General features: G+C 38.6%; 2 protein-coding genes across 2 annotated transcripts; both read left to right on the forward strand.

Annotated features, from left to right (window-relative positions):
* The first annotated feature begins 819 nt into the window (after positions 1-819).
* gnb5a (guanine nucleotide binding protein (G protein), beta 5a) lies at positions 820-8,587 on the forward strand. The gene is made up of 11 exons (XM_053491230.1): positions 820-1,056; positions 3,279-3,415; positions 3,680-3,721; positions 4,072-4,148; positions 4,345-4,477; positions 4,848-4,991; positions 5,161-5,252; positions 5,400-5,448; positions 6,336-6,432; positions 6,717-6,883; positions 8,140-8,587. The coding sequence occupies exons 1-11, from the start codon at positions 945-947 to the stop codon at positions 8,149-8,151; spliced, it is 1,062 nt and encodes a 353-aa protein (XP_053347205.1). The 5' UTR covers positions 820-944; the 3' UTR covers positions 8,152-8,587.
* A 1,549-nt stretch (positions 8,588-10,136) lies between these two features.
* On the forward strand, positions 10,137-24,804 carry ap4e1 (adaptor related protein complex 4 subunit epsilon 1). The gene is made up of 21 exons (XM_053488010.1): positions 10,137-10,446; positions 10,574-10,645; positions 11,326-11,449; positions 11,534-11,607; positions 13,011-13,132; positions 13,213-13,372; positions 13,472-13,638; positions 15,225-15,298; positions 15,374-15,496; positions 15,606-15,715; positions 15,929-16,068; positions 18,072-18,184; positions 18,267-18,385; positions 19,371-19,667; positions 19,972-20,083; positions 20,217-20,355; positions 20,505-20,772; positions 21,218-21,772; positions 21,896-22,086; positions 24,025-24,194; positions 24,371-24,804. Exons 1-21 carry the CDS (start codon positions 10,306-10,308, stop codon positions 24,529-24,531), a joined length of 3,432 nt encoding a protein of 1,143 aa, XP_053343985.1. The 5' UTR covers positions 10,137-10,305; the 3' UTR covers positions 24,532-24,804.
* Positions 24,805-24,975: the final 171 nt, after the last annotated feature.

The following is a 24,975-nucleotide window of genomic DNA, read 5'->3' on the forward strand; positions in this document are numbered from 1 at the left end:
AGAAAATATGTTAAATTTATGAGCTTGTAGCGTTTAGCCAGTAATATGCTTATTAACACTGTGTTGACTTTTCTTTAGTGGCTTTAAAAGCAACGATCTGGGTAGGCATAGAATGAGAGGGTTTGCTTTCATAAACAATTTTCTCACTCAGTTTGTCTATAACGCTTTATCCTGGGTTAGAGGAGCTTATTCCAGGAGACTTAGGACACGAAGCAGGGTTAACTCACATGCTCTTTTACACGCTACGGGCAATTTGGGAGCGCCAATTAATCTATCTGCATGTCTGCATGAGATGTCTTTGGACTGTGAGAGGAAACCGGGGTACCCAGAGGAAACCTATGAAGCACAGGGAGAACATGCAAACTCCACACATAGCCACTAAGCCACTGTGACCTTACCTTTAAACTGAACTTCTTTAACAGTAGAAAGGGGTATATATCAAGATTCCTACGTATTTAGGACAGTTCACCTTTGATCATCATGTCAAAAAATAGACATTTCTTTGCACTTTGCACTTCACTAGGCATGCCTAAGTATGTCTATCATCATAACTGCAAGAAAGTATGGTGCCTACCACATTTTATCATAAAACTATAATATGCATCCGTGCATCTAGTTCTTGCGTGTGTGTGTGTGTGTGTGTGTGTGTGTCAATCAGGTGAATCGGAAATCATGGTTTGTGAAGGACGGGTGGCTCTGTCGGTGCTCTCAGTGTAGTACTATTGATTTATTCTGGGCGTTAAGGCGAGCTCGAGCGCCTCACAGGATGCTGGAGACAGGGCATCCTTTCCGTGACGTCATATCAGCTGCATCCGCCGCTCGCGCGCTTAGCATCCATACGGCTGTCTTCATCCTCTTCGGGAAAATAAGCCTGAATAATACTACTAATAAAACAGATACGTGGCTCTGCTTGGGTAAACATCTTCTTGAGGAGCTGAGAGAAGATGGCTGCTCAGGAGGTGCAGCCGAGTGAGACCATAGCGAAGCTGAAATGCGAGTCCGAGACGCTGAAGACGAAGCTGGAGGAGGAGCGGGCCAAACTGCATGATGTGGAGTGTGAGTACGGACACAGGACGCTCTCGAAAACACCACCGACACCGGCTAGTGCAGGCCTGATGGCTTTATATGGGCTAAAATCAACAACAAGTTAACTGTGGTAAAAAAAAAAAAAAAAATCTTTGGGATGGGAAAAGGCGCCGTTTTTATTAAGGCCACAGTACTGATGCTGTGAGTTATTTATAGCGCCTGTTTACACTCAGCATCAGCTACACGTCATAACGCGTCTAAGACTCGACAGGACCGCAGGAGATGTGCGAATAAGGCACGCTGTATATCTACCACTGGTTGCATGCTGTAGTCTTGTGTTCTGTACAGTACAGAGTGCTGGGGGGAGTAATGAGGGATCTGTTCCCCGAATTCTCTGTTCCCTGGATTTTCTGTTGTAGATTAATGTATGTGTTTATCTTTAATGACTTTTTTGTCCCAAGATCAATCAAAATGTATCTTCTGCACAGCACTATAGATGCAGTGTGTGTGTGTGTATATACATACATACATATATGTATATATATTAGTTATTATTATTATTAATTATATATAAAATCTTCTTTTATAAGAAGTTTGAATAGATGTGTTTGCTACTTATGCTCTGTAAAGCCTTCATAACGCCTCTAATCTGCGATGCTGTTAATTGGGGATTTTTAAGGCTGGTAACTCTAAATAAACTTCTCCTCTGCAGCAGAGGTAGGTTTTGGTCTCGCCCTTCTGCGATGGTCTTCATGAGAGCCAGTTTTATTATGGTGTTTCATGGGTTTTGGAAATGCACTTTACAATACTGTTCTTGCAAGAACTATTCCAAAACAGCTAACCTTCCTGTCTTAAAATATCAACTGACTGATGTTGGTATTTATTTACCTAATGCCATATGTGTTGTTTCATCGTTATCGAGTCTTTTAATCCAGTCTATGTTTGGGGGTGTATACCTAAACTGCCAAGTCTTCTATAAAATCCCAGTCTATTATTTAAACTATGTAGAGTGCTGTGCAAAAGTTTTTGGCTATTGATAAATCATTTAAATAACCATTTTCTATTACTGGGAGCATGGTGGCACCGTCATTACCACTGTTACCTCACATCTCCAGAGCTGGGGTTGTAATCTCACCTCCTTGCATGAAAATTGCATGAAATTGAATACATGGTGGGTTTTACATTTCCAAATATTACTTTTCCAACAAAAAATGACGAGTTTTTTTTTTTTTTTAAGTTTTGCTGCAAAAAAATCAAGAAGCAAGAAAAATGTACTCAACTAATATCTGTAAATTAACATCCACAAATTGTTCCTGAGTCTATTTTTTAAATATGTCTCACCAAATAGTGTTTTTGTTTAATTTATTACTGTTTACTGCTCTATATCTTTAAAGTAGAAACCCTTTACTAAATATTTTTTTTAATATCTTGGATTTATTCTTTGTAGCATGTATTTGGCTGTGGCTAGGACTTTTGCACGGTACTCTTGATTTTTTTACTAATACCAATGACATTAATCAACCCCTTAAACAGGCTATTTTCAGATCACCTACCTTGTTGACAATCATTGTGCATGCCCAATACAAGTAAGCAACATTTCCCTTTTTTCAGTTTGTGTGGCTGTGTATGCCATTTAAGGCTGAATAACTTATTTTGGATTATTAAATTAGTCATAATAATTATACATTTAAGACGTGTCCAACAGTTTAAGTGCGCCCCTGTTACTTAATCCCATTTACCTGGTTAAAGGGTAAAAGCAATTCGTGAAAATCATGACCAATTAAAGCTTATTCCCTCAACTATTTACCATATTTTTTAAATGTTGTCCGTACTGATTTAACTCGTCCAGCTCAAAAAGCCAAGTCGATTAATTCAAAGGCTTCTTTTAACAAATAATGAGCCATTTTAGACTAAATCTTCAGCCCTCTGATTAGCTAACCTAAAAGAACCAAGGAACCCTGTAACCAACTACAGTTTAACTCTGAACCAAACAAGCCAGTCACGAATAGTGGACTGTCACTCTAATAGTGGAATGTCGCACCCATTATTTAAAGCCTTGCAAAATTTGGGTCACTGAATATTACTGTCTCCTCTTTATATTTGCATATTATTTTTTTAAGCTTGGTAGAAAGTTTTTAGTGACAGTTAAGTCTAAATAGAACATAAAAATATTAAAGCACCAGGCTGTCAAGTTCACTTGTAATGAGGGAAGAATAAAATATAGCCCATTAAGCACCTGCTTCCTTACCCAGTGCACCAGGTGGCGGAGAAGGTGGAGTCTCTCGGCCAGTTCGTCATGAAGACCAGGAGAACTCTGAAAGGACATGGAAATAAAGTGCTTTGCATGGACTGGTGTAAAGACAAGAGGAGAATTGTGAGCTCATCTCAGGTAAAATAAATAAATGCTATTCTACTGTCCTACTCCTCATATGGTATGAATTAACGGCTTCTACACCCTATGCAGTGCACTATAGGGTCCCACAGGAAGCCATTTAGGAGTCTTGCTCCACAGGAAGTGTCATTATCAGCAGGCTATTTGCTGACTGCTGAGAGCTGTCCGTGATCAATCATTTCTGCAAACAAAATGACCTTTTATATTTATTACCTGGATGCTTTTTTAACGATTTCTATACACTTGCACTTTGTCCTCTAGGATGGGAAGGTGATTGTTTGGGATGCATTTACAACCAACAAGGTATATGAATTCAGTTGTTTAAACTCAATAATAATTAATATTTTTATATCAAAGACAGAGAGTAGTAAAATTATTAAATCTTGTTGTTGTTAGTCTTTCAGCTGCTCCCGGCAAATCATTAAATCTTGTATGATGAATATTATGATATTGTCATATGGTGACCTCGTCATAATTTAATCCTGTTTTATTAGTGTAAGAATAACATTACAATAGTTTACTCTTAGGAATTGAATCTCTGAGCAGTTTGGTAACTAGGTTTTAAAAATATTAAAAGCTTAGACTTACATTTAAGACAGAAGTTCATACAGCCTTAGATGTTCAGCTGCTTATTTCTCCCCCCCCCCCCATAGGAACATGCAGTGACCATGCCGTGTACATGGGTGATGGCTTGTGCGTACGCCCCGTCTGGATGTGCAGTAGCTTGTGGGTAAGAACATCAACCCTTTAATGGCTTTGTGAAAAGAAATCCAAAGGAATGATTGTTGATATTTTAGACATAAGTAAAGATTAATACATTTATTGAAACTGGTGATGTTCTAGCAGGGCCATTATTGTGAAGCTACCTAACTAGGATATGTTTCAAGCTGTATACCTTTCTGAAGTGAGCGATTTGTGTTTCACAGTGGACTTGACAACAAGTGTTCTGTGTACCCGCTATCCCTGGATAAGAACGAGAACCTGGCGGCGAAAAAGAAGTCTGTTGCAATGCACACCAATTACTTGTCTGCCTGCAGCTTCACTAACTCAGATATGCAGGTCTACAATAATTGTGTTTTACTTTTTAATTAAGCACTAAAATGAAAAGGAATCTATAGATCTTATTCAAACTAGCATGTTTCTTATGTCATGCATGGTAAACTTGCTGGATTAAACCAGTGATTCTCAACAATGCATATTTTAGTATTTTCCAAGCTTCCAGCACACCTGATTTAACTAATTAGCTAAGAACCTTGAGGCGGATGTGGTAGAGCAGTGATAACACTCTAATGTACTAGACAATGTCTAATAATGGATTTGAGAACCACTGGACTAAACAGTGTAACCTTTCTACAGAGATTCACATTTGTCTGGTCTGTATTATTAAAGGTTTTATGATGTAAGTAATCACTATGGCTGTATATTCCAGATCCTGACCTCGAGTGGAGATGGAACATGTGCATTGTGGGATGTGGAAAGCGGGCAGCTGCTGCAGAGTTTTCACGGTCATGCAGCTGATGTACTTTGCCTGGACCTCGCTCCCTCTGAGACCGGCAACACCTTCGTCTCTGGGGTTAGATTTCCAAAATACATTAGAAACACATCATCTCTCTCTCTCTCTCTCTCTCTCTCTCTCTCTCTCTCTCTCTCTCTCTCTCTTTATACAGATATTTATGCCTTCTCTCGGAAGTACTTGTGTTATTGTACTGTGATCTTCCTTTACTTTAATTCCAATATGTCAGGGCTGTGACAAGAAGGCAAACGTATGGGACATGCGTTCAGGACAGTGCATCCAGTCTTTTGAGACCCATGAGTCAGATATTAACAGTGTGCGGTGAGTTCACCATCTAGCACACTATTTTATCTGACATATGAAATATCTATTTGGATGATAGATACCTTTGTGACTTCTGCTACATTTTAAAAGCAAGATTTATTCTGTTTTTTTCTTTTTTCCTCCTATATGCTTACTTTTTTCTAGGTACTATCCGAGCGGAGATGCTTTTGCCTCTGGCTCAGATGATGCTACTGTGAGTCTATAATATGAGTGTTTTCTATAATAACCTCACAAATCAAGTCAAAATTCTTTTGAATGAAGATGTAAAACCAATTGACATTTACATACTGTACTTCAAACACAGTACGGTGATGAGACACTTAACCGCAACATTTGAATGGTGTAAACAATTTAAGGAAGGTGTTATATAGAGAGTCTCTTATAATAATAATTCCTTTGTATTGGCACACTGCCTACAAAATCTCTTTCTGTCGCTCTCCTCTCTCTCTCTCTCTCTCTCTATATATATATATATATATATATATATATATATATATATATATGTGCCATTTTTCCATAATCCTGCAGATATTTAGGTATGATCTACATTTTCGACACTAGTATCCTAAATCATTTTCTAGTATCCAAAATCTGAAAAAAGATTTAATTAGCATAAAGTCGTGATACTACGAATCAGCACCTACTGTAGGTATCATGATAACATGTATTCCTAGTGATACCTATCCGTACTCCTAACCGTGTTCTGTTATTCTACACCAGGGGTCTTCAAATCCAGTCCTGGAGGGCCAGTGACCAGCACAGTTTGTAATTCACCAACACCTAAGCACACCCACTGAACCTAGTAATTAACAGATTAGTTAAATCAGCTGACGAAGAATCACCAAACTGTGTTGGCTCTCCAGGACTTGATTTGAAGACCCCTGTTCTACACAATCGAAAGTTCCTGTTTGACTTGAGCGGCCCTTGGATAATCTGCAGAATATATTAGCCGCATTTTGCTGTAAAAATTGCACGACGTATCAAACAAACTTATGACTAAAATGTTTCTATTCTCTTAAAGAAACAACATGACAGCATGGATGGTATTGCACTTTAATCAAACTGATTTGTTTTTATCAGTGCCGTCTTTATGACCTGAGGGCCGACAGAGAAGTGGCCATTTATTCTAAAGACAGCATTATATTCGGAGCTTCCAGTGTAGACTTCTCTCTCAGTGGTAAGTGCTGTTTTCTGCCTTTTACACTATTGCATAAAGCAGTATGTTTAATAAAAGAGAACGCATTTGTAGAGAAGCAAAAATCCGACTATTTTGTTCCAAAATCCTACTAAATTTTACTACAGATTGCTCCCAGATTGTTTAATGCAAGTGTTCCAGTCTAGTGTTTTCTAAAAAAAAAAAATGCATGTTTAGCCACCAAAATTAATGTTTTCATTTCTGTCACCCGCATATTTACATGATTTATAATCTCACATGTATGTACGGTTTATGGTGTCTTGCAGGCAGGCTACTGTTTGGTGGCTACAACGACTACACCATTAACGTGTGGGATGTACTAAAGGGGACCCGTGTATCCATTTTATTCGGACACGAGAACAGAGTCAGTACCCTTCGTGTCTCTCCAGATGGGACAGCCTTCTGCTCGGGGTCCTGGGACCATACTTTACGGGTGAGATGTTTTATTTAAATTAAATATACTTTTACATTTTGTGTAAATGTAGTAAAAAAAAAAACATCTAGTCTAGAAAATATGCCAGTCTTGTTACAACATCGGAAACCTTTGAAAGAAATCTTTTACATTAACATTTTCATTTTTTATATATATATATATATATATACAGTGAGGTCAATAAGTATTTGATCACCCTGTGATTAGGTGCATTTCCACTGTGAGAGACAGAATCAAAAAAATAAAATCCGGAAATCACATTGTATGATTTTTTAACAATTTATTTGTGAGTTACTGTGTCAAATAAGTATTTGATCACTTGCTTATCAGACAGATTTCTAACCCTCAAAGACGAGTTATTTTGCTTTTAAATAGTGCAGCTACACTCTGCTCATGATTCTAAATTAGTAGCACCTGTTTGAGGTTGTTAGTTGTCATAAAGACACCTGTGAACTCCACAATCAGTCAAAGTCTAAGTAGATACATGGGGTATCAATGATGCTAAGAATGGTGAAGAATCAGCCCAGAACTACATGGGAGGAGCTGGTCAATGCCGTGAAGAGAGCTGGGACCATTGTTTCCAAGGCTCCCATTAGTAACACAGTAAGACGTTATGGTTTAAAATCTTGCATCGCACAGAAGGTTCCCCTGCTTAAGTCAACCCACGTCCAGGCCCGTCTGAAGTTTGCCAGGGACCATCTGGATGATCCAGAGCAGTCATGGAAGAAAGTCCTGTGGTCAGATAAGACCAAGGTAAAACTTTTTTGGTCATAACTCCATTCGTCATGTTTGGAGGAAGAAGAATCATCCCAATAATACCATACCATCCCAATAATACCATACCTACAGTGAAGCATGGTGCTGGAAGCATCATGCTCTGGGGGTGTTTTTTTGCACAGAGAGAACAGGGCGACTGCACTGCATTAAGGAGAGGATGAACTGGGCCATGTATTGTGACATATTGGCCAAAAACCTCCTTCCCTCAGTCAGAGCATTAAAGATGGATCGTTGCTGGGTCTTCCAACATGACAATGACCCAAAGCACACAGCCAGGAAAACCAAGGAGTGGCTTCGTAAGAAGCATACGGACTATTTAAAAGCAAAATAACAGGTCTTTGAGGGTCTGAAATCTGGCTGATAAGCAAGTGATCAAATACTTATTCGACATAGTAATTCCCAAATAAATTGTTAAAAAATCATACAATGTGATTTATATATATAATTTTTTCACACGTTTTGACACTCTTCTTTTGCAGGTCTGGGCTTAAACAGCAGCTTGAATCGCCTGCTCGGTTCTCTGTGGCATTGACATCGACAGCAACATCCTCTAGAACAATTATTAACTATTAACTTAAAGTGTTGGATTTATAAGAAATGCACATTAGAGTAGAACAGGGTTCTAAGAGACAATGTAGTATTACAGAAAAGAGCACAATATTATTTAGTTGTTGTTTTTTTATTGTATGATGATTATTATTATTACTATTATTATAAATACAGGATGAAAACTTGTCCAGAAACACTAGCTGTGTCTGAAATCATATATTATGGGCTGTTTATTCATGAATATTTCTCACTAATACATAAAGTGCATGCAATCTGTAAACAACAATATAAATAATGGGGTATGATGTCACACTACTTCTCAGTGTTCATTTGTCACCTGATCTTCAAATATGACTGAATAAATGAGTTGGTGCTTGACTGGAATGATTTAATTAATAAGCTAACAAGTTATATTTATAATTACAAATGGCAGTTGGCACATGGATATTGCTTTTTGTTTGATCATATTTAAAAATGAAAGTCATGGAGGTAATAAATTTCAGTGAAACCTGCTGCTTTTCTGCTTTTTGATACTTCATATCCACCAACTCTATACGAATATCCAGCCCTCTTCTTACAAACTCCTGTATTGTAATTAGCAACTTTGTTAGATTTATGGCCATTAAAGAAAAAAAACATATATATGGGATAGTTTATTAAACATATCTAAATTGCAAATGTATCTGTCTTGTGATATACAGTATCTTTAAAAGATGAAAGTTGAACTGCATTTACTGCTTTGTGGTTCTTTGTAGGAGATTTGTGTGTTCATTTACCATTTTAGATTCGAGTCTAAAATAGCAAAGCAGCCAGCTGAAAGAACAGAGATTTTCTCTCTTTTTTGCAGATTGTTAATATAATATGCAAACAATCCCTTCTGTCATCTGCTATTATGTGCTCTTTGACATATATTGATCTGAAGTAGTACTTGCACTATAGGAACGGTTACTACTGTAGCGAAATGTATATATAATATTTGTCCACAATAATAATAGTCTCATCATTAAAGATAAATAAATGGGTTTTACATATCGAGAAATATGTGATGTGTCTGTTTTTGTATTTGCATTTTGAAAAATATATATTTGTAAAATATTTGTGTGATATTGGTTAGTGGAAATCCAGATAATGTATATTGGAGCATTTTTAGAACTATAAAAAAAAGTTTATATTAATATATTTAGATTCTTGTCATGTCACATTTTACACCATTAAGTCTTAAATCTTCAAAGGAGAGAAATTCTTGTGTAGAGAACAAACAACAGTGCAATTAAATCTATTGTTATTAAGAATTAAAAAAGATAAATCAGGTTATGTATGGAGTTTGTACAGTATGCTCTCCCTGTGCTTGGTGGGTTTCCTCTGAGAGCTCCGGTTTCCTCACACAGTCCAATAGTCCAATAGTCCAACTAGATAAGTAACATGCAAGATAATTGAATGAATATTACAACTTTTTGCTACCCCAAAATGTTTAGTGCCAACTTCCTGTGTAATGCTGACCACACCCTTTCATATAGTGTCAGGTAGTCGTGCTATTTCTTTCATGCAGATCCAAGGCAAAGCTTTGATTTAATAAAAAATATATAAATATATAATATATATGTATATGCAAATTTGCAATTCCATTTGAATATTGTCCGGGATATCGCTTCATACACAAGATGTCTGGATGGTAAAATAATGAGCAGCATGCCGTGATAAATAATTTCAACCAGCAGATGTCGGTAAAAACCGCATTACTTAACTTTACCACACAACACGAGAAGAAGAAGGGACAGGATATGACACTGCGTTCTGCTGTCAAACATGGGCTGCGTTCCAAATATTTATCCAGGGCACTAGACGGAGGGACTTTTATGTATTTGCTTTAAACCCTACATAGTGCACCTTTTTAGGGAACGTGGAGGTGTTTGCGATTGAACCAGCGGCTAGTTTCAGTGGTGTAAACATTTCTCGTTTTCCAGCGTCCAGCTTCTTTATGTTCGTGTTTAAGCTGTTTGTGTTGTTAGACAGGACGCTTGTCCAGCTGGTGTCCGAGAGACAGAAGTGCCCGAAAGAGCAGGGCTGGTTTGTATTCTGTGCCTTTCCGAGCTGCAATGAGTGATGTTGTTGAGAAGACCCTCAGTGCTCTGCCGAGTCTGCTGTCTCTGGACCCCCAGTCTGGAGCCTCCAAACTTTCAGCCACCTCCAAATTAGGGCAGTTGGTCAGAAGCATCACTGAACTGACATCCAAAAATGTGAGTGTTCACCATGACCTGACCATCACATCTCTCTTCCTCATCCTATCACTGTCTTATGATTGCTTGAGCTTCTGTGATATGTTTTTAATGAAGTGCTAAATCAGCATTTTTTTTAATACTGCAGGAAGAAGAGAGACTCATCACTAAAGAGCTGGCTGCTATTAAAGAGCAGATCTCATCACCCAATACCACAATGGTAGACCTGATTTAACACTTTAGCCTTCTTGTTATAAATTAAAGAATATATTTGTATATTCACTGATCATCCTAGTATTGAGTAGGTCCCCAGGGCCTTTGCCACCATAGCAGTGATGCACTGTGTGTGTTCTGACACCTTTCTCTCATAACCAGCATTAACCCTTTCATCAATATGAGCTACAATATGTCTTTTATTGGATTGGACTACTGTACATGGGCCTTTGCTTGCAACGTGCATCAGTGAGCCTTGATCGCCCAGGACCAGAAGAGCTGCAGTTTTGGAGTTGCTCTGACCCAGTGCTCTAGCCATCACAATCTGTCCTTTGTCAAAGTCACTCAAATCCTTACACTTGCCTTTTGCCTCTGCTTTCATCACATCAATTTCAGGGGGAAAAAAAGGTTCACTTGCTGCCTAATATATTCCACCCACTTCCAGTTGCCAGTGTAACAAGATATTGAAAATGCAGCTACTGTGGAAAGGGCCAGATTGTAATGACTAGAGGACTGGGTTAGAAGAAAAACTATAAAACTGAAGGTCTTGTAGAATGTTGTCAGTTTGCATTGGTTAGGAAAATACAAGAGCTATTGTAGCTTAGATTGCGTTAAATGTTAATGCTGATTTCAAAAGAAAGGATGTTAGAACACACAGGTCATTACTGTGTTTTTCCGTATGTTCAGAGACAGATGAGGGAACTGATGGTGAGAGCCATGTATTGTGAGATGCTCGGGTATGAAGCCACTTTTGCTCACATCCATGCCATCAAGCTGGCTCAGCAGGGCACCGTACTAGAGAAGAGAGTTGGTATGTTATTTCAATAAGGTACTAATGTTAAACAGGATGCTTGCTGAAACTGATTATTCGCTGCTTGTTTTTGTGCAATCACAGGTTACCTTGCAGTGTCGTTGTTTCTTAATGAGAGTCATGAACTGCTGCTACTCCTGGTCAATACAGTATTAAAGGTGTGTATGATTTCTTGCATTTACTACCTTCCAGGGGGAATGTCTGAATCTGCTCTTAACTACAACTTCTTCTTCTTTATTTTTTGTTGTTAAACGGCAGTTGGAATCCATTAGGTCTGTCACTGGATAGGTTCTTGCACTGGGTTACTAGTTTACTAAATACCATCATTCAAACACTGTTGATCTTATTCTTCTTTATCTTTCTGGCCTGTTAAAGACAATTTTCCAGACCAGCCTTCCTTAAAAAACATCTAATGCTTCCTCTGATCTTGTCTCAATAGCTATGCAAAACAATGTGCATTTTTCTATCATCTGAAAAGTACCTTAATAAATAATACAAGACTGTAATAAAAGTATGGAATCAGGAAATTTTATCCTTTTGCATATTTCACATTTAAATGATTAAGATCATCAGTCAATTTTGAATATTACACAAAGATAACCCAGATAAATGCAAAAAAAAATATATTGAATTTCTTACATTTCTTTAGATGTTTTTTTTTATAGATTATATTGCATGCTTTACTTTGTTAGACAGAGTAAAGCATGCAATTCTATTAAAGTGATTTCTTGATTCAACTGGTCTGACTGTAATCAAGCCTGATTGTGATGTTAATGATTTAGAGGTTGGAGGAAATTCCTTTTTTCACACAGGGTCAGGTGGGTTTTCACAACTTTTTTTCTCTTAATGAATGAAATTATCATTTTAAAACTGCATGTTGTATTTACTTGGGTTTTCTTTGTATTATCAGGATTACATTACATAAACTTTTTTTCACAGTACGGTAGCTACAAATGCAGATTTAATATTGTAAACAAAACAAAAAAACTGCAGGATCACCATGTCTTAAAATTAAATTTATGTATATTTAATGACCGAAATGTGGATTAAATAAACAAAGCATATGTTCTGGAGTCCTGGGAAAATAATCAGACATAACGAGCAGAAACACAGCACAGATGAAACGCCCTCATCATTTTGGTGTTGCTTAAAAGCTCCTTGTGGGGTCTGTATAACGTCAAGCATAACGTGGTCGAGTAAGTGTGTAACATAATGTAAGTTATTCTTTAGTTTTGCTAACTGCCAGCATTTAAAAAATGTTAGTTTATAAAATGTTTTGACTAAATAAATAAGAAAATAATTCAAGACTGATAAAGAGAGATCTGTGAAACATTCTGGACAATTAATTAAAATATGCAGAATGTTAAGATCTAAACAGATGCATCAAATCAGAATTTATTATTGATATGAAAAGTACTAAAGCTACCCATGATACTGAACGGGTTATAGAAAAGTATGTTGTGATGCAGTTTATCCTATTGCCCAGTTCTAGTGTGTAATCTGGTCATCTGTATAAATTAATAAATTATGCCCTTTTTAAAGCACAACTTGTTTTTCACAGGATCTTCAAAGCACTAACCTCATTGAGGTCTGCATGGCTCTGACTGTTGTAAGTCAGATATTTCCCAAAGACATGATACCGTCCATTCTGCCGCTCGTAGAAGAGAAGCTGTCTCATCAAAAGTAAGCTCCCAAAATAATCAACATTGAATCAGACTGTGAGAAGGGTGTTTCCTCACTTATCTGGTCTGCTTGTTTTTTAGGGAAATCATTCGACGGAAAGCAGTACTCGCTCTGTACAAGTTCTACCTGATCGCTCCAAATCAAGTGCAGCACATTCACGGCAAGTTTCGCAAAGCCTTGTGCGACAAAGACCCAGGAGTTATGATGTGCTCTTTACACATCTACCTACGCATGATCAAGGTCTTTCCTCTTTCACATTTAAAGAAAACTCTTAAAGTCACGTGTCACATTAATGTTTTCATTAAGAATATAACGAAGTGAAGTCTGCTTCGTTCTTAGGAGAACCCTGACAATTACAAGGAGCTGACGAGCAGTTTTGTGACCATCATGAGGCAGGTGGTTGGAGGGAAGCTGCCACTGGACTTTAACTACCATGGTGTCCCTGCTCCATGGCTGCAGATTCAACTGCTCCGTATCCTGTCTCTGCTGGGGAAAGAGGACCAGAGGTACACACTGGAGCTGAAACACAGTACTTTATTCCACACAATACACTTTATTCCATTTTAATACCATAACCATGTTGAAATCTTGACTCTGATCTGTCAGAAAATGTTTTCACGGACACTAGATCCAGCTGAAAGGCGAATCACAGGTTTATATTAATGTGTTGTATACATTCTTATATGTAATCGTTTACAAAGAGTAACAACAGCGATTGAAGCTCCGCATGCTGTATGTCTGGATAAGGGCCAGTGGTATTTCAAACACTGAAGGCTCTGCATTACTGATCAGAAGGTCAGGGGTTCAAGTCGCAGCACTGACAAGTTGCTGCTGTTAAACCCATAAGCAAGGCTACTACAGTAGTAGGCTTAACTACAGGGTGCTCTATCCTGGCTGACCCTGTGCTCTGACCCCAGCTTCCCATACTTGAAATATACAAAAAAAAAAAGAAAAAAAAAGTCATTTCACTGTACTGTAAGGTACTACATGTGACAAATAATTGCGTCATCATTATAAGGCTTCACAGATTAAAAACTTGCAAAATAATGTAAATTCTTTTTGAGCATAAGGTCATGTGTAAAAGTTCTGTAAGTGCCCCCTCTTTTAATTCTAGTTTTATCGTGTAATTTCTTTTTTAATCATCTGATCATATAGATTCTTATTATTATGCAAATACAAAGTCAGATAAACAGCACCGCATGTTTTATTCTTTGTGGCATCAATTGTTAAATAACTCATGGCATGGTGAAAAAAAGTTATATATTGGTGTTTGCCTGAGATTGTATCTGCCTAATACAAAGTCCTGCTTTAATAATTCATTTTCTATTAATTTTATAAAAGAGGAAACTAGAGAGGTTTCTAAAACAACAGCTGTTTTAATAAACATACTGAAGCATGCTGTTATTGGAAAATAGCCACATCACACCACACTTTCTTTAATCATGTAAGGAATAACACACTGCAAAAAATACTCACTCTGGGAGTTGTGTGATTTCATTACTGTGACGTGCATTATTTTCATATACAATAACATCTAATAATGTATATATGTTATATATATATCATACATAACATATGTACATAACACATAACATGCATACATACATCAGCTGAATGTAGCTGTATATGTGTCATCAGCTGACAAAGCAATTTGCCAGCAATTATATTGTTTTTATTGAACATTATAAATAACAACTATAATTGTACTGTAATTTATTAATGAAAGACATGTTATGCATGTGGTGAATCATCTTAGGGATAAGAGAGTTTCTGTTATAGTTGCAGTAAACAGTCATTCATTCATTCACCACCTTCCCCATTTTCTCTCTGTCTCTTCCTCTTTCAGTCTTCTTTCTGTTTTTTTTTATGCTATTTATTGGATGCAAAAAAGGAACAAATATTTCCTTTTCTTTCTTTCTTTCTTTCTTTCTTTCTTTTTTCTTACTCTATATCTCTTCAACTGTCCCACTGTCTATCTTTCTGTCTGTTTCTTTCATTAGCTGACTTTCTCTTTGTCTCTCTCTCTCTCTCTCTCTTTCTCTCTGGAAAGCACCAGATCTGATTAGCTTAATCATGCTTTTCACTCTCATAGCACGAGTGAGCTGATGTACGAGGTCTTAGACGAGTCTCTGCGCCGAGCGGAAATGAATCACAACATAACTTATGGTAAGTTTTCCTCCGACTTTACACTGTTTTTGTAAATGATTACTGATGTGCTTTAACTGGTCATTTCTTTTTCAGCAATTCTGTACGAGTGTGTAAAGGCAATCTATACAGTATACCCTAAAGCTGAGCTGCTAGAAAAAGCCGCTAGATGCATTGGGAACTTTGTGGTGTCTCCTAAGATCAACCTGAAATATCTGGGTATAGTTTTTTTTTCCCTTTTTTTTTTATTCAGACCGTCTCATTCGCTCAAGTGCTGTTAGAAACAAAAATGTTTTCTCTTTCTGTCTCACTCTCTCTCTCTATACAGGGGTGAAGGCATTAACATACGTGGTTCAGTACGATGCCAATCTCGCTCTGCAGCACCAGATGACTATTATAGAGTGTTTGGATCACTCAGATCTTCTCATCAAGAGAGAGGTAAAAAAAGACAAATCTGCTTTGATTTGATCTTCTCCAGTCAAAATAAATCTTGAAATGGATTTCCTGTTTTATTCTAGCAAAGTGCCTTTTTTTTTTTTTTTTTTTTTTAGACAAAACACACCCAATATAAAAAATATATATATAATATGAAAGCCTTGGTGTCAACTCCTCGTCCTCCTTTTTCTCCTCTTCCTCTTTTCTTTCCCTCAGACCCTAGAGCTGCTCTTCAGGATCACGAATGCTCAGAATGTCACTGTGATCGTGGAGAAGATGCTAGGATTCCTCCGGCTTTGTGACGATAACTACACCATTGTTGATCTTGTGGGAAAAGTGGCCGAGTTGGCTGAAAAATATCCTTTTATTCTTGCTCATTTAAATGAAAGATTGATTATTTACTAAATGTAAGCATGGTGTACAACATCCTTCTCAATCATAGTCACAGGGCGTGCAAGTCAAACCGGGGCTTGTGATGAAATTTCTTGTGAATGAAGGCATTGATACACTGATATTTAAGGCATAACACTGATATTAAAGACTTTAAGCACAGTACAACGATACAGTGGGGCAAATAAGTATTTAGTCAGCCAACAATTGTGCAAGTTCTCCCACTTAAAAAGATGAGAGAGGCCTGTAATTTTCATCATAGGTATACCTCAACTACAGTATGAGAGACAAAATAAGAAAAAAAAATACAGAAAATCACACTGTAGGATTTTTAAAGAATTTATTTTGCAAATTATAGTGGAAAATAAGTATTTGGTCATCTACAAACAAGCAAGATTTCTGGCTCTCACAAACCTGTAACTTCTTCTTTAAAAGGCTCCTTTGTCCTGTATTAACTCGTTACCTGTATTAATGGCATCTGCTATCAGTATAAAAGATCCCTGTCCACAACCTCAACAGTCACACTTCAAACTCCACTATGGCCAAAACCAAAGATCTGTCAAAGGACACCGCTGATAATCTCCCTCAATCTGGGGCTCCACGCAAGATCTCACCACATGGGATCAAAATGATCACAAAAACTCCCAGAACCACACGAGGGGACCTAGTGAACAACCTGCAGAGAGCTGGGCCCAAAGTAACAAAGGCTACCATCAGTAACACACTGCGCCACCAGGGACTTGAATCCTGCAGTGCCAGACGTGTTCCCCTGCTTAAGCCATTACATGTCAAGGCCCGTCTGAAGCTAGAGAGCATTTGGATGATCCAAGAGGATTGGGAAAATGTCATATGGTCTGATGAAACCAAAATAGAACTTCGTGTTTGGAGGAGAAAGAATGCTGAGTTGCATCCAAAGAACACCATACCTACAGTGAAGCATGGGGGTGGAAACATCATGCTTTGGGGCTGTTTTTCTGCAAAGAGACCAGCAGGACTGATCTGTGTAAAGGAAAGATTGAATAGGGCAATGTATCGTGAAATTTTGAGTAAAAACCTCCATCCATCAGCAAGGGCATTGAAGATGAAACGTGGCTGGGTCTTTTAGCATAACAATAATTCCAAACACACCGCCCAGGCAACGAAGGAGTGGCTTTGTAAGAAGCATTTCAAGGTCCTGGAGTGGCCTAGCCAGTCTCCAGATCTCAACCCCATAGGAAATCTTTGGAGGGAGTTAAAAGTCCGTGTTGCTCAGTGACAGCCCCAAAACATCACTGCTCTAGAGGAGATCTGCATGGAGGAATGGGCCAAAATACCGGCAGAGGACTTACAAAAAACGTTTGACCTCTGTTATTGCCAACAAAAGGTATATAACAAAGTATAGACATGAAATTTTGTTATTGACCAAATACTTATTTTCCACTAGAATTTGCAAATAAATTCTTTAAAAATCCTACAATGTAATTTTCTGGATTTTTTTTCTTATTTTGTCTCTCATAGTTGAGGTATACCCATGATAAAAATTAGAGGCCTCTCTCATGTTTTTAAGTGGGAGAACTTGCACAATTGGTGGCTAACTAAATACTTTTTCCCCCCACTGTATGCCATTAGTTGCTTTAAAATTTTGTATACATACAATTGAATACTAAATACTATGTGTAATAGTTTTATATGTTGCAGTTTAAATCATAATTTGTAAAAGTAATCGCAGTGTGATTTTCAAAACAATGGCTTTATAATTATTTGAACAGTGGCCATTTTGAAGCTCTTCCTAGAGAGGAATACTGCTGTAAATCTCTTCCACTTGCCTGATCTTCCCTAATCTTTGAGATGTTTGTGGAGCTCCGACATGCATCAGTCACTGTTGGGGTTTTATTTATAAAGTTTTATTTATTTATTTATTTATTTATTGTTCATGATATATTGTACTATAAATCATCCCGTTTTGCGTATGCTCCTATAAAAGCTGTACGTATGCTCCAGACAACGAGTGGTTCATTCAGACCATGAACGAGGTGTTGTGTCTTGGAGGTGACCTCATGCAGCCAGACATTCCCAACAGCTTCCTGAGGCTGCTTGCAGAGGGTAAAACTGCACACAATCTAATCTATCAATTTGGGATTAGTGTGAGGAGAGGTCTGGCTTGACTGTTAGTGGTGTGTTTCAGGGTTAGATGCAGAGGAGGACGACCGGCAGCTCAGGCTGTACGCAGTGAACTCGTATATGGCAGTGTTGAAGGGCGACTGTTCTCACCTGCCGCAGTGTTTCTTACAAGTCATCAGCTGGGTCGGCACACACACATGCTGCTTGTTACTATTATTGTTGCTAAAATATGATAAATGCAAAGCTGCAGCATTTTTATTCAGTTAAACTGTTTCGGTCAAATATGGTTTCAAATTTAAAGTTCAAATATAAGTTTTTAAACTTCATATAGTCAAAAAAAAAAAAAAAATTTATATATATATATATATACTTTTTATATATACAGTGCATCCGGAAAGTATTCGCAGCTGTTTCACTTTTTGCACATTTTGTCACAACCTTATTCTAAAATGGCTTAAATTATTTTTTTTCTCAGAATTCTACACACAACACCCCATAATGACAACATGAAAATAGTTAAAATTTGTTAAAAAAAAAATAAATTGAAAAACACATGTAAATAAGTATTCACAGCCATTGCAAAAAAATAATTTAATCAATTTTATAATAAGGCTGTGACATAACAAAATGTGGAAAAAGTGATTCGCTGTGAAAAAAAAAAGAAATATCCCTGTGTTGATTTTTATGACTCTCTTCATTACAGGTATATAGTTTTTTTTTTTTATATTTGTTCCAACTAGTGTATTTTATAGTAATTTTTAAATTCTGAATCCATTCCCACTTTTTACGTTAACTTTCAAATGTTAAATAGTCTAAAACTGATGAGGTGCTTTGTAAAATTTGAGTTTATGGACAGTTGGTGCATTTAAACAATCAACACATTTCATTTTATATTTTATTTTTGTAATTTTTATACTTTACAACCTGTAAAAATATAGCTGCTTGAAAAAAAAACCTCAGTGCTGTTTAATCCAATAGAAAATCACAATACTCAAAATTTTTATCGAATCAAATTGAATTAACAGTCTACAGTACCTATGATTTAGAGCTCTACCATGTGCCTTTACCTCCACATAAACCTTTAAACCACGTAAAGACCTTTAAAAATTTTGAGGGTGTTTTTATTTTTATAAATTTATTTGTAATAACCCTGTTTTTCCCCTCTCAGGTGCTTGGAGAGTACTCGTGCATGAGTCAAGGCCTGGACCCACACGAGGTCATGGTGCTCCTCAGGAAGCTGTTGAATCAGAGAGGCGTGAGCTCTGAGACCAGGAGCTGGGTGCTGTGTGCCCTCACTAAGCTGTGTCAGAGCTCTGGGGCTCCTGAGCTGGTGATGGAACTGGCAGAAAGCTTGTCCTCGTCTCTGGACACGGTGCTGCGGCAGCAGGCTCATGAGCTGCAGTGTCTCACGCGGGACGCACAGCTGCATGCTCAGGTAGTACGGCAAGCCAGGGACAGCACAACGGTGAGGAACAGACCCATTTGTTACTCTGTCAGCTCTTTAGCTATAATAATTTTAATTTGCTGTTGCTCATCTATTTAAATTCCTATTAAATTAATTCCTCTTTTTTTTAATGGTAACTTTTTAATATTTGTATTATTTGTCTTTTCATTACATATTTTTTATTATTATTATTATTTGTTTTTATTGTCCCTTCTCTCGGTATCCATCTTTAAGTGGTATATTAATAAGGCCATTACTGCAAATATTAAAACCTATTCAAACAGCAGACCTTTTTTGTGACTTGGTTTACACTTGTGTGAGACAGGTGGACTCTTCGCTCTCGTTTCTGGATGGGTTCGTATCTGAGGCTCTGGCTGCAGGAGCTGCTCCGTATAAACCTCCTCATCAGAGACAGGAAGAGCTGTGTCAAGAGAGAAGTACTGCCATGTTTCTGAATTTTTTTTTTTTTTTTATAACAGAAGGATCCAATCTTTCTGTCTATGAAGTGAGAGTTTGTTAATGGAGAATAAGAGAATGCTGCTCTATTTTCTTTCCTGTGGTTCTTCCTAGCGCTGAGTTTGGAGCCGTATGGACTGTCTCTGCCTGTGAGCATGTCGTCCTGTACACTGACCGACAGACAGTCCCCGACCCTCCTGTCCGTGAGCTCTGGAATGTCTGGTAACAGCACTGAACCGTCCCTTAGGACAGGGTGCGTATGAACTTGCAGAGACATAAAAACAAACTGCAAAGCATTTTTTACCTTGTGCTAATTTTGTATTTTTATTGTCTTACAAAACATGTCACATTAGACCTTACATGAGTTGAGGGAACATGTTGGGTTTACATGTTTGCTTACAGAGCGGGCACACTCATGTTGGAGGGTGTGAAGAGAGTGTGGGGGAAGGAGGGATATCTGCCTCAGAAACAATCAGCTTCAGAACCCTCAGCAGTAGAAGACGAGCCGAACAGCTCAATGCAGTCGTCCAACCGGGAAGTGACTCAAGACACCTCCCAGCCTGAGCCCGAACCCGAGCTCAAGCCACAGCCCCCGGACATGGACCAGGAGAAGCAGCAGCTGGCATCGTCTCTGTTTGTTGGCCTGGGCTCTCAAAACTCTCTGTCACTGGTGGGTTTACTATAAATAAAGTACACTTTCCTACAGTAACTTCACAGTACTGTTATTTTAACGTTACTTCTGGACATGTGTAGTCTTATGTGCCTCTCTGTGTTTTTTTTATGTTGGACCATGGTCCTAGAGAAGCACTGCATCACATTGCATATCACTGTGACAATAGCAGCCGCCTAGATTTTGGCCTCTGGTGGATCAGAAAGTTCACAGCTATCATGAATTTGTTGCTTTTTTTTTCCCACTTCCAAGTTATTTATATAAGTACCTGTTCTGAGTTGAATTCACTTCCTGCCTGTGTCAGTCGAGCCAGGACCTAAAACAGATCCACTAGTAGTATAACACACCACGCCATCCTGGTGTTAACTATTTTTCAATAACATGTCTAATTCCTAATATGCCTTTATGTTTGATTTATTTTCTTATTAATGTTCTCTCATTTCAGTTAGAGAAAACCGAAGCTCCGGCTCCCAGATTCAGAAGAAAACACCGCCAGCACGAGACAGCATCATTATCTTCAAGCACCAGCGAGACCTCCACGAACTCGTCTCAGTCTTCCCGGCTCAGGACGGACACCTTATACGACGGCTTGCTGGAAGAGCGACCAGTTACTCACATCCAAAACTCGAACCACACCCCGACGTCCACTACAGTTAATGGCGTCTGTGGTACGACGCAGTCCAGCCGGAGCGCCGATGGTTTGTTTGAAAATGAAGCTGACACTGTTGATACGCTGATGATCAGAACAGACACTCCAGCAGAAGATGCTTCGGTAGTCCCACAAAATGGTTGTTCTGACCTTGGTGTTCTACAGTTGCCACCGGAATTGGAAAACCTGCCTCACTCTGACATTATCGGCTTGACCTCTGACCCTGACATGTCTATCTCTTGCTGCCGCGTCTACAGAGAAGATGCTCTGCTGCTCGTGCTGTTCGTCTGCAACACCACAGATACGCCGCTCCGTGATGTCACTGTTGAACTGAGCTGTGAGGAGCTGGAGGTAAGGAGCTGTTTCAGTCCAGAAATTAGTTTCCTTTTGATGTGTATAATTCGATTCCAGTAGAGAACTAATTACGTCTTCAGTAACGTTTGACCAAATGTCTAATTGAACAACTCACTGTAGATGGCAAGTCTAAGAGGAAACGTGATGGAGTGTCTGGAGGGCAGGGACTCCTCAGTGTGTCGCTACACTCTGCTGATGGAGAAACCTCACATTCAGGTGACGTTCAGAGGATCGGTCCTGTACCAAACACAGACTGGACATTCACACACACTGCTGTTCTCAGACAAACTGTCCACTCCAGACTTTATAAGGTATGACCTGCATTCACCACAACAGTGCTTTACATTATCGCAACGTTTTCATGTCCATGAAGCTTTTCCATACAAAAATTCATCCATACAAATAGATTTTCCTGAAAATCTTGTAAACTCAAAAGAACATCCTTTAAATTTACACATCAGAAGATTAATAACTTTTTCAACACTTTTTGACAATCGGCTTCAAGTCATAGAATTTGAATGTATTGCGCCTTTATATCTGGAATAATACGATCAAATTTAAAATGTTTTTTAAATAATGTTTACAGCATTTAACAGACCCCCATCCAAAACTGTTTTTGAGTCTCTATTAAAAACAAACAAAATGAATAATTTTAATGAATCATGAATCATAAATCATTTTATAGAAGGCATGTTCAAGTCAAAGCGAGATTTTGGGGCCTCCAAGTGGCGCAGTGGTAAAGTGCTCGCCCTATCGTCCAGGGAGATTGCTGGTTCGATCCCCAGGTGATGCTGTAACCTCTCGCAGCCGGAGGTCTATAGAGAGCTGATTGGCCGAGCTGTCTCGAAGGGGCGGGATGAGAGGTACTTAGTGCTCCCACATTAATCACAGCCATTCTTCAGCCAGTTTGTGAGCTCGCGCAAGCGGAAGGAGCGGATAGCGCTGTCCTCCGAGTGTGTTACGCCCGCCCCCAACGGTGGGTGAGCGAGCAAAAAGATGCGGTGCGAGAAAAAACTCAAGACTTTCGATTTTTGCAGAACAACAACACAGTTATGAGAGTAAAAACTACCCTTATTTCTCTATTTATTCCCCTGCTACACTAATGCACTTATCCCAGGGGTTCACCACTGCTTGGATACTAACAAAGGATAGAGTTTTCTCAGTGCATTAGAGCCATGATCAGATTGCTTACTTAATTTATGAAACACTGGCCTGAAGCAAGATCAGCACAGTACAGGGGATAACTTTCAGCTGAGTAATGGAATGGAAAAGAGCTCTTAGGAGCTCTGATATGTCTGTGGAAACTGTACACACAATCATTCACATTCACTTGATGTTCACGGGAATGACTGCAGTGGACTCCAAAGCATCTCGGCTGGGATCATTCACGGACATTTTGCCGTCTTTAAAATGTTTGCACCGTTCAAATGTTTTACTGTTACTGTATGTGCGTTAAGTCTTCTCTAAATGTCGGTTTTATACCTTTATTCCCGGTTTGACTTGAACATCCAGAAGATTTTATAAAAATGAACGTGAACCAACACAAATCCATTAAATAGGACAAATAAAACTAATCAGTCAATTGTGACGAAATCAGAAAAGTCTAAATGTCTTCCCCTTTATTCACTCTCCCAGTGATCAGTTCATTTGACTGCACCCCCCCCCCCCCCACCCCCCCTGCCCCTAGAGTCCTGGTTCGATTCCCGGCCAGACTCTATTCACGTCTCTGTGTGCATGGAGTTTGCATGTTCTCCCTGCGCTTGGTGGGTTTCCTCCGGGTACGTCGGTTTCCTCCCACAGTCCAAAGAGATGTAGGTTAGGCGTTCCCAAATTGCCTGTAGTAAATGAGCGTGTGAGTGTGTGTATGTGTGTGCCCTGCGATGGATTGGCACCCTGTCCAGGGTGTACCCTGCCTCGTGCTCCAAGCCTCCAGGGATAGGCTCCAGATCCCCACAACCCTGAATACAGGATAAAGCGATACAGAAGATGAGTGAAGAGAGATTTTAGTTTTGTCTTGTTTGCACAGCCATTTACACATCTTTACTAAAAGCTATGTGTGAAAAAGTGATCAACAAGACCTAATGATTTCAGCATGTACTGAAATATAATTCAAACCTTTTTTTTTATGATAGATCACTGTGTGAGATTTATTTGTATACAATGCTTGTTTTTTCATATTTAATGATCTGGTGGAAAAATCTGCAGTGTAAAAAAATCAGATTCTTTACAACCCAGTGCTTTTCCAACAGGCCACTGAAACTGAGCACAGAGGACTATGGGAAATTGTGGCTCTCCTTCTCTAATGATGTGAAGCAGAACCTGAAACTGCTGACAGGTACCAGAGGTGCCAGAGGTCCTCTTGAAACCACTCTCGATGCTCTTCAGGAAAGCCTCCGACTACACACAGTGCACATCATTGGTAAGACTATGTGCGTCATTACAATCTTAAATGTCAACTTGCTGAATATGTTTTCCTCACCTTCATTATGAAGGACAACTCATAATGTCAGCTCTTGTGCATTCCTTCTTAATATTTTAAAGGTGCACAGTTCTGTTTTTTTTTTCCTCATTGCCTAAAAGAGTTTCTGTCTTCAGGATCGGAAGGCATAGTGGCCTGTCGTCTGCTGAATGGCGCCCCCTGCCTGATGCACTGCCGCGTACACAGTGCCTCCCTGGCTGTGTGGCTGCGTTCTCCTCTGCCTGCTTTCCCTGACTGTCTCCTCTATCACTGCCAGAGAGTCCTGCAGGAACCCTGAGCTTCAGCAAGTCTATGCATCAACCTTCACCTGAAACGTCTTACAATCCTTCTGCTAACTAAGAATGAATGAAGAAGCCTGGACCTGATCAGACCTTCGTTTAAGCTGGAAGTCTGAAAGGAAAAGCAATATACTTTCTTTAACAAACTGCTTTTTAATCCTAATACTATTTTTTCCCCTAAATGAACCCAATTCTTGAGCTGAGGTGATGTCACACTAAAGATGTATATAAAAAATATATATACATATATTTATTATTTGTTTTAATATTTTTCTGTCTTTTATTTTTTTTTTCCTTTCCTTCCCAGTTTGAACAGACACATCAAATATTCATGTTTGATTTGTTACTGTTTTAATTACAGCAGTGTTTGTTATCAAAGACCAGTAATGAAGGAGCCATGTCTTTCTTTATAGCACTAAAGGAAATATATTTTATAAAACACA

Source organism: Clarias gariepinus, chromosome 2 (genome assembly GCF_024256425.1).
Source record: "Clarias gariepinus isolate MV-2021 ecotype Netherlands chromosome 2, CGAR_prim_01v2, whole genome shotgun sequence".
In the NCBI taxonomy this organism is placed as follows: Eukaryota; Metazoa; Chordata; class Actinopteri; order Siluriformes; family Clariidae; genus Clarias; species Clarias gariepinus.